The sequence below is a fragment of the Aptenodytes forsteri genome, unplaced genomic scaffold, assembly GCF_000699145.1.
Source record: "Aptenodytes forsteri isolate BGI_AS27 unplaced genomic scaffold, ASM69914v1 Scaffold289, whole genome shotgun sequence".
Taxonomy (NCBI): domain Eukaryota; kingdom Metazoa; phylum Chordata; class Aves; order Sphenisciformes; family Spheniscidae; genus Aptenodytes; species Aptenodytes forsteri.
Genome location: NW_008795025.1, coordinates 3,077,939 through 3,093,233, shown reverse-complemented (window position 1 = coordinate 3,093,233; position 15,295 = coordinate 3,077,939). Strand labels below are relative to the sequence as shown.

Genomic DNA, 15,295 nt, shown 5'->3' with positions numbered 1-15,295 from the left:
CCACCCCCCTCACCCCCCCCAAATCAGGAGCCTCAGAGAAGAAACAGGCCAAGGCAAATTTTTTTCCTCCCCTAATAGCAAAATAGATTTCAACTGCTGTAATACAGTAGATTATAAACAGCTCTTCTGCGTGACAGAACACGGTACAGATTGCATACACGGAACCACTGGTGCCAGGGCCGCGGCCTGTGCACATAGCAGCGTGGGGTGGCTGCTGGGCCATTCAGGAGCCTCAGAGAAGAAACAGGCCAAGGCAAATTTTTTTCCTCCCCTAATAGCAAAATAGATTTCAACTGCTGTAATACAGTAGATTATAAACAGCTCTTCTGCGTGACAGAACACGGTACAGATTGCATACACGGAACCACTGGTGCCAGGGCCGCGGCCTGTGCACATAGCAGCGTGGGGTGGCTGCTGGGCCATCCTCTGCTTGTGCACCTCTCCCCTGCCACCGCAGGTGAAGGGGCAGCAATGGCTTCTTGGCCACAGCTGCAAGCACAGGGAGAAGACGAGGCTGAACTTGGCTGGCTCGGAGGTACTGCGGGAAGCCAGTCCATAACCCTGGTGCCGCAGAGCGCGTGGGCTTGATCACAGCTCACGCTGGATCGCCGTCCTTCCAGGCCATCTACATTCAGAAGGTGGGAGCTCAAACAGTTCAGTTTTCCTTTAGCGGGTGGACTGATTTCACATCAACCATGCCATTTCATATTAAAAAAAATACATCAGGATTTCCCCCCCTCCCACCACAGCACGTAGCACATGCCGTACTCGGACGGCTGTTGCGGATAGCACACAGTGAGCAGCTCAGATGCAGGACTGCTTCACCTCTGAAGGCTGGAAGCTAAATACCCCAACGGAAAGGACGTACTAGGTGTGACTCTGCACAGGTTCAGTCTTCCTGAGAACAAACTGTTATCTGCATGAAAACCGGGACACGTTTCACCATATTAATACCGATTTTTGTGATGTTATTGAGGAAGGAGCTGCAGCTGTACTGGCTGCCACCCAAAAGCTGGAGGCTTCCCACCTCAAAACTGAGGGAGTTACCATGGAAGCAAGCTGCACAATTCTTGTGTTGGGAAGAACCACAAAAACCAGTACATACTATTATTAAGAACTTGTGAAGGGCAGGTTGTGAACCTTCGCATCCTCATTATTGACCAGAACACCATATTGCTAGCTCCGGCACTCACAGCCTAAGAGAACTCGAACAAACATGGTATAATTGACTCTAATTAAACAAGCAATGTGCAAAAGACGTAGTATTTCCCCTCCAGTACTCTTGTGAAAAATGAAAATAAGCCCACATTCAAAAGCAATTTAAAAACACCATGAAACTGAAAGTAAACCCAATTGTTAATGCCCTGACAGCACAATTACCAGATGCCTTGATCTACAAGGCTAAAAACCTCAACCTGTCAAAAACGAAGACTAGTTCCAACAGCTCAGCACCCCTTTCTGGTTGCCTTTTGCTTGCCAGATGCTCAAGCCCTCAGGCTTCAAACAGCGAGGACGCTGACACAGTAAATGCTGATATTCTTTATTAGGAATATGACAGTGCCAGCTGCGAGGGAAACACCCAAACTTGGCACAGAAGTACCATGATTTGATCTCCTTTTGAGAACACTGAGACAGTAGCAAGACCTGACACATGCATCAAGAAGACAAATCAAGTCCCTAATCCATCACACCCTATTTGAGTGCAGTTACATCGGTACGTAAGTGTTTTGAGCACCACAGCTAAAAAGTACTGGACTGAATTTCATCCTATACTAAGGAGGTGACAAAGCTGTTTGGCCAAAGGGGTTTGTTTGGTGTTGTTTTTTTTTTCCCCCCAAAAAGGAAGCTTCATTGCTCCAGCACTTCTGTCCCTTCCTCCCACAAAAGGTATGGTGAAAGATTTAGGATTAATCAAACTGAATGAGGATAAAGTAATCCATTTCACTCTCGGGATTTTATACACTAATACTGCCAAGTCTGAGTATCTACACGAATCCCTTCCTCTGAAATAAACCCAACTGTTTCAACAAACAAGTTCTAGTAGGAGGTATTTTCAGAGGAGAGCCACATACGCGAACGCTGTGTTTGGCAAATTTGACCTGACACAGTATCCTTTCTGAAGCGCAGGATTCCTTCTTACAGAAAACTGAACTGGAAGAGTTTAAGTATCGCCTAGCTTTCATGAAATTACTTTTGACTCAGGTTAGTAAAAATAGAAGCCCAAAAGATAGTCTTAAGTGGATTGGGAGACAAGTCCATCAACAGTCCCAATACTGCTGGTATCAAATACCTAGGCTGTAGGTCAGTAAGGAAAAGCTGTTACCAAAAAAGTGCCAATAAAGAACATTTGAGTAATTCAGAAATCCCTGTGACCAAAGTTAAGGTACCTCCATCAGGTTACCCTCCCTCTCCAATAACGGGAGCTGCAGTTCCAGTAAAACTGGAGAGAGACATACCCAGATACTATGTAAGTTCCCTTTTGTGCTTAGCATCTGACAGAACAAGGAAGCTGAAGGGACTCATCCTAATTAATAGAAATTGAAACACCGAATTCACATAACGCTTCTCCCTTGAGCAGTGTGTATGGGAGGATGTCCTACCTCTTCAGAAAGAAGAGGGCAATACCTAGGAAACTGATCTTCACCTGAAGTCCCCACGTAAAAGCAGACACAGGCAGATGAAAAAGCAGCTCTGACCCCAGCCACTGCATCAACCCTCATTTCCCACCGAGGGTGTTAGAAGCTGCTACAATACACGTCGGCAAGAGGCACCAAGATGTGCTGGCATATTGAACTGGACATAGCCATTTCGGATGAGAATGTGCTATGTACCTGTAAAGTTGATTGCATTTTCTTACAGTTGGGTCACAGTATTTCAAATCTTTCACACTAAAGAAAGCCTTAACAACTTGTATACCTTAAAGCACCTGCCAAATTAAAGCAAAAGCTCTTTTACAAGTTAATTGTGTTAAAAGAATTGATTATCTGGAGCAAGAGAAAGAGCGAGCTAGAAGAAAAACCTATTCCTCAAGTTGCAAGGGCCTTTGGAGAACAAAAATGCTGTAAGTCAGTTTGGAACGTAATGAACACAGAGAAAACAAATTTTCACTGTAAAAAGTCATATAAAGACTGCACACACTATGCCCTGCTTCTGAACCTGATTCTCCAATGCAGCCACAAGTAAATTGACAATCCCTTCTTTCTCTGCCCATTTTAAATCTGTAGGCAGCCAACACACAGAATGCAGTTCAAAGCCATCCAGGAATACTTTGGCTATTTTCAGAGCAAGGAGGCAAATATCCTGTTGTTCTGCCACTTGTCCACATCATAGCGGCAGACAGGGACACAAAGAATAGAAGTTTTGTAGACACCCCATGACCAAAAGGGAGAAAAAGATTGCAAAAGGTACGGCTAAGGAAGATGGACGGACGCTAACAATGAGCTACTAGCAAATCTGACTAGACTATCTGATGTCCAGAAGAGCAGCAACCTGGGGGGACCCCTGGATGAGTAGGATTCCAGTAGCTCCACCTTCAGCTCACTGTTTTTCTGGCAAGGAAATGGCTCAAAGTAGGATAGCACGTAGTAGATGCTGCCTATGAAGCCCGTGGCAATCCAGGTCAACTGGTTTGCCTCAGCAATGTTTAAAAATTACAGTTTCTCCCCAATAATCAGGAGGCACAACTTCCCTTAGAAAAAGCCCATAGTGAGTTAGGTCATTGGTCCAAATACTTGGAGGACAACTCTGATCTTCTGCGATGATGACACGGCCAGAGCATACACTTTTCACATCTTCATATGACATGACCATGAACGTGGTTTTAAGTAGTCCAGGATCGTGGGCTGCAAAACATGGAGAGGCAGCAAGTTAGTCACAGGCCAACAGCACCAGCTGTGGTGTGGTCTGCCGAAGTCAAACTTCCCTAGCAGGAAAGATCAAACCGCATTTTCACATCCTGCAACCCTATTCTTATCCTCACTAAACAGTGTGTGGAAGTGCAGCTACAGTCACAACAAGCTGTTTGCCTGCCATCCGCCTTAACCCTAGTTCTGACGCATCAGCTAAATGCTGTGTCTAGTAGCATATTGTATCAGGAAGCCAGTCATTTACGATGACAAACTCTTAAGTGAGGAGAATCAAAAAATAGTTTGCCCAGGGACATCTTTGCTTAAAACTGAAATCAACTAGGACAGCAAGAAGTTTTATGTAGAACAGAATCTGATGGCAAGAAAATGAGTTCTAAGTCAGAAAGTAACACCAACAAAACCCCAAACTGACCATTTATAGGCAAGCAATTCTCACTGCCACCCACTCTAGCCTGGGAGAGACACAATAGGCTCAGTTTTTGTGAGCCTCCTAGAAAGGCTTCTCCTGACCTCACTGGCCAAGTGCTGCAGTTCCATTCACACAGCCTGAATGGCCTAGCGTACTCTCAAGTAGTGGCTTATGTCCTCAGAAACGTGGGAAAACCACCCTCAGTTTCAAGTAGTGAAATACCATCAGCATAGAAAGAGCACTAATAAAAGCACTTTTGTTAGAAAAAGTTTTACCTAGGTTCTCTAGTTTCTAGACTAAATAACTCCTAATGAACTTATACAGCACACTGCCAGAAAGGCTCATGCCATTTAACTTCTGCCCTGTCCCCACAGCAAGAAAGGACAAGCCACTCGCACGGTCAGTTATCCCACAGGAAAGGTCAGTCACTCACATTTTCCATAGGGCAGTACTGGCGGGCATACCACTCCTGGCTGTAGAGGCAAATGATGACACCTTGGCCCAGGAAGAGGGATGTCCACATGATCACGTTCCAGATGGGCCCTTTCCGACGGTCATTAAGGATGAAGTTGAAGACCACTGGAAAGGGGTAAAACAAGAAGCATCATTCAGAAACAAACTAAGGAATAAAGAATCAAAGACCAGCTGAGTTCACTGGATCTTTCCCTCCCTTCACTTCATCTCTGGAGCAACAAGGCTGCTCCATGAGGTCAGTATAGTGCAAGAAAATCTGATTATGCTTGGCAGTAGAGCAAATACTATGAGTTGATTCTGACATTTACTTCCAAGAGGTTTGCCAACAAGCTGGACCAGCTGCAGGCCTCTGGGGATCAATATTGTTTGTGTCACACTGGTGACCAAGACATGCTAGCAGAGGTGGCCTAGAGTTTATTAGAGCCCTCTAACTCATTCTAGCTCAAAACCCAAAATAAAATGCAAGAGCTTTAACTTCTAAATGGGCTCTCTTCCTCACTGCAGTAGTAAAGTAATACTTGTTTTATGCTATGACTTTAAAGAGGAAGACTTCCAGCCTGCTGACATACACCAATTCAATTCAGGCTTGGCAAAGAAGAAGCAGTGCTATTAAAATGTGTACAGTGTCACATGAACAGCAGTATATCATATATAGCTCCTCTTCCTCCCCATCCATACCTTGCTCATCTCAGTCCCAAGCTTGCAAACCCAGTGTGGGTTATATATACATATATATACACACATATACCTACTGAGCTACTTGGCTGCAAAAATCCATTCACAAAGTTTGGACCCACAGTTCCAACTCTTGGACAAGAAACAGTTCTGTGTGTTAGTGCCTAAAGGATAACTGGCATCAGAAGAGCAAAGCATGCTTGTTTAAAAAAAAGGAAAAAGCCACAAACCCCACAACCCACTCATACACTCTCTCCCGGGAACTTACTTCCAAAGCACATAAACAGGCAAAAGAGAACTGGATAGAAGTAGCCGAAGCAGATGCTCAGAACATATTCGTGCACAGCAGCTGATACTGTGAAGACAGATAGCATAGCTGCTGCTTTGAACTTCTTACCAAAAAACTGGAAGAGAGAAGAATACCAAGCATTATAAGCTATTCTGCTGTGGTTTTAGTTCGGTTGTTTCAACACTTTTTTTTTTAACCTGAGCTAAGAACGGCCTCCTGCAGCCAAGAGGCATACATGAAATGCTAAGTGCTTTACAGAGCACCTTGGATTTTAGGTGTTTTTCTTCAGGCGTATTTCTGGTCTCCTGCATAAGTACTCAGGTTGAGCCCACTCATGAAATATCTATCATAGCTCATCAAAATAGTGCAACGTGAGTTCAGACTGTTGAGTCAATTCTTACATTCCTACATCTCAGACCCACATTTTGCACACATTAAGGACTTGGAAATGAGCAACGGATCTCTCAAAACCACAGTGGCTACCCACAACAGCTGAGGCAAGACATTTTTGTGCTTCTCAATGGACAGTGATGCTGCATCTTGACAAATGTACTGCCTTGCCCAGTAGTTAAATGTTTAATTAACAAAACAGAAGAATACATCTGCTTGTTACTCACCCAAAGGAAGTCCCTGTAGGCATAGTAATAGAGCCAGTCATGCACTACCACGTTCCAGGTTCGGTAGTAGTTTGCATAGGAAGTGGAATTCCACCAGTCCTGAAAGCACAGTTGAAGGACTATAAATCTAATTAAGCATAAAACATTCTACAGGTCTTTTCTGGGATATCAAGTTGAAAAATACCTATCAGAATAATACCAAGCTAATATAACAAGTTGCACAATGAAATAATGCTTTCCATTGCACTTTCGACATTCTACTCCATATATCAAAGTTTGGTTTTATCCCAAACTGCAGTGGCTGAGATAAAAGAATAAAAAGAGCGCTAATAGAGTTATTGGGTAGGTCTAGTGGCTGGTTTTGTTTGTGCACAGGGTATATTACCTTAAAAACAATTCAGACTGCCAAGGAGAAGTCAGATCTGTTCTACAGCACAGCAACAAACTTAAGCCCTAACAGCATAAAACAAGCAAAACCCTGTGGATGCTTTGTTTGGTAAGACATCTTCAGTTTCCTCCCCTTTCCTTTTCATTAGGAAAATGAACTTTAGAAGCTTTATAAGCTATAACTCCTGCTTCTCACCTTGTAGAACATCCTATCTGCAAAGCGCAGCATCTCAGCAAATGCGTTGAGCCAACAGTGAAGGAATGCAAAGAAAACCAGGAAGAGAATCAGTACACCTACAAACAAGATAGATTCAGACCGGTTTTGTAGTGTTTTTTCTCAGCTATAAGCAAGAGCATGTAACGCAGTCAAGACTGTTCTATAGGCACTGACAGATGAGCTTTGTGCTACCTACACAAAAAAAGTAAAAGTATTCCAGTTTCTCACCACACCAGGCCATGCTTACCCCAGAGGGCAATAGCAAGGCTGCCACAGAGCCTAGAACTTGGCTTTGAAGACAGTTAAATTCAAACCCAAGCTTTTATTTTGTGCCGCTGACTCTAAGTTTGACACCATAACGTTGAAGTCTGCCCACAAAACCTCCTTTGCTGATCTTTGACTGTCATGAATGCATCTCATACCAAGCACTTCCCCTCCCTTCCGCCTCTTCCATAGATATAGTCACTCATGAATCCGGGTCTTACCTGGCAGAATGGAATTGAAGATGCAGAGGACCAGCCCTCGAAGACTGAAGGTTTCTTGACTACTGTTGCGAAACTGAGGAATGCAGAGTCTCACAAAGATGTAGTAGGCATAGAAAAGCGAACCAAGCACCTGGAACAAAAAAAAGTCTGACTCCGTAAGAGAAACGCACAATTAGCACATCACCACTTGACAGCTCTAGGAGAGGAACAGCAGCTGCCAACACAAGTCAAAGTAATTTATGTTACATTGCTGCTAATAAACTTCCCTAAGGGTCCAGACAGAAAGTAAGCCACAGCCATCTCTGCAGCACATTGACAGCCAGAAGCAAAAATCAACTTGTCTTTAGACCTACTACAGCAGGTGTAAGTTTCTCCTAGACCTACCAACTCAGAAGTTATGACACAGAAGATTTGTGCCAATGCCAAAGTAAGTGGGGAAAGTACCCTGTGATCTAGGTTTGAGACAAGGGCAGAAATACTTGAAAAATACTTACTGTAGTTAAATCTAATATTAAAGCTTACTTTTCTTTTATCTCAAAGGAGACGCTTACAGGCCAAATCACCTCAGGCCTTCTCTGGCTCATGAACCCATGTTCTGGAAGTTGAGGTCAAAATGCAAGTCACTGCTTTAAATACTCTGACTGCTGTAAGCCAGGTGTGTGCTTTGTCACCCTCTTTTGTCAAAGAACAAGCAGCCAAAGGCCTTTTCATGCTTCGTGTTTGGGGGTTTTTTGGGTTTTTTTTTTTACTGTTTTGCTTTTTTAAACCATGAATCCATTGTGTGACAGTAAAAGTTTCAATCGTGCAAAGCCATTACTTGGAAACACATCCACAAGAAGCAACTGAAGCTCATGTCCAGACAAATATGAAGATCAGGTCAACCTTGAGCTCAAATAAGCACTGAAGATTTGAACTCCAGGCCTCATTATTTCAAAATTGGTCTGAATATCTGCAGGCGGGTAGGTAGCTGTGCCAGTACAATACAATACAGCATCAGTGTAAAGGAAGAGGGCCAGAGCATGGATATTGCGCTCCACACACACATGCAGCATTTGTTTGCATGGAATGGAGTCCAAAGGCTTGTTTAAGCAAGGATTTTTTTTTTTTTTTTTTGACACCACCATTAGTGCAGCAAGATCACTTTCTTTTTTTCCTCACTAAAAAGTATTCTTCTCTGGTAAGCCCCCACCAAGGAAACAGTGATTTAATGCCAAAGGGAGAACTGTTTAGCAACACAGTTTAGATGATCTCTGAAAGTGCATTCTTCAGAAAGCTGCAGTACTCACCTGTGCAAACTTGGTAGCTACATAGCCCCATCTTATCATGGGATTCCTAGGAAAGAGAACATGTGATATCATATCTAAATAGGACCTCAAAGCAGCAAAAACCTCCCTTCAGTTATTGATTCTACTGACCTATACTCTGAAAAAAAAAGTTTTTTGATTTCCAGAGTTCTTAATCTCCTGACATAGAAGAGAGATCTGCCCAAACTGCTGGTTCCTACTTTCAACTACAGCAGGACAACTATGGCAATTCCATAAATGGAAAAGTATCTGGAGGGCAGCATTACACAATTACGTAGGAGGTGGCGATCTGCCCAATAGCCACATAAAGGACTGCTGACTTGACACTGTCAAAGTGCAACCCAGCAAAGTACAGAAAAGTTTGGGAGTTCCCAGTTTTAAAGGCTTCAGCCTACCTCCTCAAAACTCAAGAGACAGGGCTGCTTATTAGCACCACATAAAACAACACACAAGCCTACTACAGGAACTGTGTGTCACTAGATATTGAGTAGCAAGTGCTTAATTTGTTTCACTTCAAGTGCACCTCCCAAAGAAATAAAACCAGAACTGTAAAGTCAAAATACTATTAGCGTTACAGTGAGTTTTCATGACCAAGTCCTGCTCTTGCCAGGCTACTGACTTAACCACATCTTTATGAAAGCTCTAACTCATAAATTGAATAGATCACATTAAGGGATGCTTAACGTTGGCTTCAGTTTTTAGACTACTTTAATGTTCTATTAGTGTTGCTCACATTACCTGGGATAGTTGTCTCTGTAGATGAGGGTGGGAGCGAAGAGGAAGTACAGGTATTGAGAAATTCTGGGAATAGGTACTGTGCCTGGAAGAGGGGAAGATAAAAAAAGAACACTCTGCAATCCTTCTGCTTACTGAAGGTTCGGTTTCCCCAGTACCCTCTCACAACATACAACCCTTATCACCTCAAAAAAACATCAGTCTGGAACTAAAGGTATGGGATTTGCAGAGAATAAAACAAACTAGATTTATCAGATGGAATCGCCCCCCCATGAAGCATAGTTAACAAGTGAGGGTGACTAACAGGTAGTGCAGTGCTAACACCGTGATATCACATTTCCTTTCCTCCTAGGAAAGATGAAGCTGCAAGGCCTGTATCAACATGTGGGTTCATGTTCAGTTCTGGCATGCCTTGCTGAAATAGCTTCTGTGCTTCTACAATTGCTGTCATTTTGACTAGAGCACTGAACTGGGGGTGTGCAGGCAGCCTCTACACACCTTTTTCTCCAAAAAGCAGAAATAAGGAGTCCTGTTGGAACAAGACTTAAGACACAGATGACTTCAACCTGAACACAAGACAGTCTAGCTCATTGCCTAATACCAAATGAAAAGGTTCAGGCTGAAATTATGATGCAGAAGGTCAGCCTAGAGCCTCATCACCTGCCCATCCAAAGTCACCTACTCAAATCCTACCTCTCCAATTCATGAGGACAGCTCAAAGCAATGGAGGGAAAACAAGAGCTGGTTATGCACTGCTGTCAAAAAAAGTAGGGCAAGTTACTCACTGGACTTGTCCTTTACAGAGGACAGGACTCTGGGTACATTCTCCCGGACGAATGAATGAGCCTTCATAACAAGACGAACCTGTAAGACCGACAGAGTATCAGTTTAATATTCTCACTTTCTCAACTTCCCAATAAAGACTGGATCAAGGATTTTAAGGCAACACCTTTAACATCTTGGTTTCTCTCCAATTTACCCCTTTTACAAGGAAAGGGCTGCTTCCTCTGCCCACAAGCCTGTTTAACCAACATGAATTTAAAACACTGCCAGGTGAAATGCACAGTAACAATCATGAGTCAGGAGAGTCAAAACACATCTCATTTACACTCACAGGACCACAGCATACACAAGGACTCCGAATCACACCAGTAAGTCACTAAACAATTAACATTAACTGAAAATTGAAGCAAAAAACCCCTTATCCTTTTCAATAGGCCAGTATGTTTCAAAGTCGTGAAACTGACTCCTTTAAGTTAGATGTGTTCTACAACAACTACCACTACATTGGAATAAGGTGGTGCCCCACATAAATAGTCCCTGAAGGACCAAAAGGAGGGCTAGTCCAAAGTTAATTCTTCAAGCCTACACTCTCATCTCTGACCGCCCTTGTTTTAACCTGATGGTCTGACCAGTCCTCCACACTCTTGCACTCTTCCGCCCCTTCCCCCGAAAAAGAAAATTCTACTTTCAATAAAGTTCTGACAACAAGACAAAGAGTTGCTTTTTGGGAACAGAAAGGGAAACAGGAAGAACTTGTTGACTATTTACTTGCCTTTTTTTTTTTTTTTTTTTTAAGAGGAATGCTACAGCTTCCTTGTGAACTATGGCACAACAGGTTCTTAAAATTGTTTTTAAGCATTTAGCATCCACAAGACAACTAGAAATAAATGGAATTTCAGCCTTGAAGAATGTTCAGAAAAAAACCACAGTAAAATCTTAAATACCGGGGAAAAAACCCAAGTGGTTTCCAGGTCAAAAATGAAGTTTACTATCTACTTTTTCTCATTAGACTTGCTGCATGTAGGTCTGTCTTCAAGTCAAAGACAAACTCCATCCACAGGCCTGGCTTAATTTAATGAATAAAAGCAACACTTGACTCCTTAGGAAAAAGGACCCTTTCCATTCTGAAAACAAGATTCAGTGTATCCAAAGATACCGGGTAGGGACCTACCTGTTCCAGTATTACAATAAAACGGGAAGCCGGAGGCAGGGCATACGATACAGCAATATAGGTTGGTCCAAATCCAAGCCCAGCTGTTTGGAAGAGCGTGAACAACATCCCATAGAAGAGAGAGTGGAGTACACGATGGGAGGAACTGCAGTAGCCTTGGGCCCACCAGACAAAAAGGTTGTATGGAACGATAACTGTGGCACAGAACATGCACAGCCAAGTACAGAAGACAACTGGGAACTTCCCAAAAACAAAGACCAAGAGATCAAATCCTAGGACCAGCCTAGAAGGCACAAGGAAAGAGACAATATTCAGCGTCCACTGTTTCATTAGAAATACTTCTACTCCACTAAGTGGCTACAAAATGCAAAGCTTCCAGATCATAATTGTTTGACAGTCTAGATAGAAGTGACTGTGACAATTTTCAGCTCAGAAACAGAGGGCTGTCTGTGGCAGAGTTAAGTGACCACCCACAAGCACATCAGAAAATAACAGATGAAGGACTCATGCCATCAATGCTGTCAGGCACAGCTTACCTTCAAATCCCACAGGGCTTAAGCACATCTTTAAGATCAGCACGTGCTTTAACAGTAAGCTCAAGCTCATCTCTGCTAAGAACAAGCACGTGACTAAATGATCCACTGCTGAACCAGGGTCCAAAAGAGCTTTTGGGGAACACTCCCAAGACATCATTACTGTTCGGTTAAGAATCAGTTCTTCCCAGGAGTTTAACACCTAAAGAGGCTTTTTCCCACCTCTATAGGCGTGAGGTATTTTAACATCTAGCACTGAAACCTAATTTAATTCTGCTTTGTGAAAACTGTAGGCATTCCACATGGATTCAGTTCAGAAGTCACCCAAAAGACTTAGGGTCATTAGATGGTCAGTCCAAATATGTCCATGTGGTGTGCACCTGGTCCTTTATTTCATTAATCAAGCTTAAAACACAAGGACATAAACAAAAGGATGTTCAACCTTACTGGCTATCAAAGTCACCAGAGCTTACTCTTACTCATAAGCAGCTCTTCTGAACCAAGGTCAGAGGAGAAGGTAGTACAGACTACACCAACACAATTTATTTGTTCTCATGTGGAGGCTCAATTGCAAATTGGATCCAAATTATCAGATCTAGCTGAGAACATAGCAGTGATTTTTTTTTTTTTTTAAGTAATCAGAGATTCCAGCCCTATTAGTTGATTTTCGAGTTAAATACCTATTCTCCCCCAGTGTCCATACACCATTAAGTTAGGATCAGCTAAACAATATTCAATAGTGCATGAGCCTGTTCTTATACCTAGACAAGAGGGACAATGATTATAATCAAGATAGAGCTCTAGTTTTGTACACTGAAAATCAGATAATCAGCAAGATAAACATGTAATCCTACTTGTGTACACGGGATACAGCTTGCCAAAAAGATGCTATTTAAAGCAACAAGCGAGCATGAGGAAAGCAGTCTTTCACAATCTTGTTCAGAACTGGCTACCTACAAAGCACAATCTTAACAGAGGCTGTGCCAGTATCCTTGAGATTTTTTCCCCAGGAAAAACAAAAAGTTCTATTTTTATTTAAGCACAAGTACAGTGTTCCAGAACTGTCATTTTTAAACAGAGGAAGGACTGCTGAAGTATTTAAAGTTTTTCTAAACACACTCCTCCTTCAAGCAACGCAAGCAGCTGAAAGCTACTGTTTCATTAAATATATTCAACTAGAGCAGTCCACATTCAATAATGACCCCTCCCTTTTGCCAGCCTTGTGATGAATAAGCACATTAGGCCGAACTGTGCTGGCAATAATTCTCATGGAATACACCAATCTGTAGGATTTCTCTAACATCTAGCTATCTGATTTGAAATTACTATATCCCCTCAACAGGAATTCCAGCATATATTTTAAGTATGTCAAATTGAAACCCCCCCTTCCAACAACATCCCAAGGAAAGATTCCTCCTTCTTTCTTCACCATTCTGCAGTTTCATGTACCTCTGGTGCTTTGGAATCAAGCATTTCCCTGCCCTGGTCCCCGTCTTTCCAAAGCATTCTTACCTTCCTTCATCAATGAAGTCTACTAAAAGTGTGCTGAGGATGAAGACAATGAGAAGAGCGATGAACATGTGGTAGATCGTCCTGATGTGACTCACTTCAAACAGCTCACTAAGAGAGAGATTCGAATGCTATCAGACCATTCGCACGTAGCACATCACACCTCCAGTATGTTAGCTTTCAAAGTGTTTCACAGTAAGGTAAGATGACATCACTGCCATCTCAATTCAAAAGACTGAAGTTAACGCACAATTTGGGTGCCAGTCTACACAGACACTTTCTCGGTTTATCCTCAGATAAAAGATAATTAGCCATTATCTTAGTGGTACTGAGAGGACTGTAATTAAGGTTTACATTTCGGAAGCTTGCAAGCTGTAGTAGAGATGTTTTAGAAAGAAACAGAGAAGTTTAGACAGATTAGTCCACAGGGGTTTGAACATAAGACCACGCATGGTGGTGGTGAGAGTACCTCAAAGCAATGGCTAGCTAGTTTGCTATCAAGGGTATTTTCAGTCAATTTAATGGAAAATGTGAAGTTAAGTTACTCACTCCAAGAGGGACCTTCTGGCAGTAAAGATCTTCCCATGTTCTGGAGGGGCCCTCAAAGTCCTGCAAAGAGGAGAACATTTGAGACAAGAAAGGAAACAAGGCTTCCAGGAAACATAACCTTGTTATAGGGACAGCTTGAAACTGACTTACTTGGCTTTGAGCAGTTCCTTCTCTGAGCAGGAAGCTGGGAAGAGGGAAGCTGAAGATGAGGAGTCTAGGAGTACTGATTTTGCTACCAAACTGTTCACAAACTCTGTGAAGTGACTGTCCACTTCCTTCATAAAAGCTGGCTTCAATTGCTGGTAAGAGTAAACACAGAGCAGAAGATTGTTTAACTCTCTGGATACATTTTCGTAAAATATTTATATTCCTTTTTATCACAGAGCAGGACAGAGCAAGGCATCAAGAAAGACATTCCTGTACCATCTGCCAACAGTTGGAGCCAACTTGGACAAGATCAGGGGCTTATCCTGGCCTGTTCACACACCTCAGGCCAGAGGACTTTGAATAATATTTATCTCCTCTATCAGATGCAACACAGAGGAGCAAAGTAAACATAATGATCTTCATATATATGTCTGGAGTATCAGGTATTTCACATATTTTATGGTGCCAAGAAGGCTGAGCTAAACTTAATATGTGAGCCCCAGAAAACATTTCTCAACTTTAACCCATTACATCCTTAGCATACAAAACAAATACAACAAGATTTACTTTTTAGCCCATCTAGTGTTACTGAGGGAAAAACAGACCTTTTCATACTTGTGGCTAAGCAATCACCATTGATGTTCTCAGGCATTAATGCAGAAGCGATCTCAATGATGTGAGTGCAGGAAAAAGGACCAAATTTACCCTTCCACTGCTACCACTGTTTGGATGGAAACTTTCGTGTACCACTGAAGTTACAGAATGCACAGAAAATTTCCACTAAAGCAACAGAATAGGGTAACATTGCTAAGCATTAAGACTGAGCAGTCAGAGAGACAAAACTGGTATGCAGCAAGACTGAAGTTCAAGAATTCAGGGGATCAAATATCCCAGTTGAATCTTCTATGCTCCCTTTTCTTCAGACAGCTTTACATAGGTTATCTGCTCTAGCACAGCCAGTTGTGACAAAGTTGCACCATTTTTAGCCTATTCATATTTTTCTTCTCTCATTTTATCAGACAAAGGCAACTTCTGAAACATCTGGTTTACTAGAGACCTCGACTTCTAAGGGTGCATGAAAAACCACCGATGAGCATCCCCCTCTCTACCATCTTTTTGGCAAAAATGCACTGATACAGTACAAA

At 42.5% G+C, this 15,295-nt stretch overlaps 1 protein-coding gene across 1 annotated transcript; it reads right to left on the bottom strand.

Annotated features, from left to right (window-relative positions):
• Positions 1–3,644: 3,644 nt before the first annotated feature.
• Positions 3,645–14,302, bottom strand: SOAT1 (sterol O-acyltransferase 1). Its single transcript, XM_019471150.1, is given in 13 exon segments — positions 3,645–3,842; positions 4,709–4,854; positions 5,693–5,828; positions 6,331–6,429; positions 6,914–7,011; positions 7,420–7,549; positions 8,706–8,751; positions 9,462–9,543; positions 10,244–10,322; positions 11,413–11,695; positions 13,458–13,585; positions 14,000–14,063; positions 14,154–14,302. Coding segments are annotated over 13 exon segments (1,479 nt in total). The 5' UTR covers positions 14,285–14,302; the 3' UTR covers positions 3,645–3,785.
• Between the last annotated feature and the right edge of the window lie 993 nt (positions 14,303–15,295).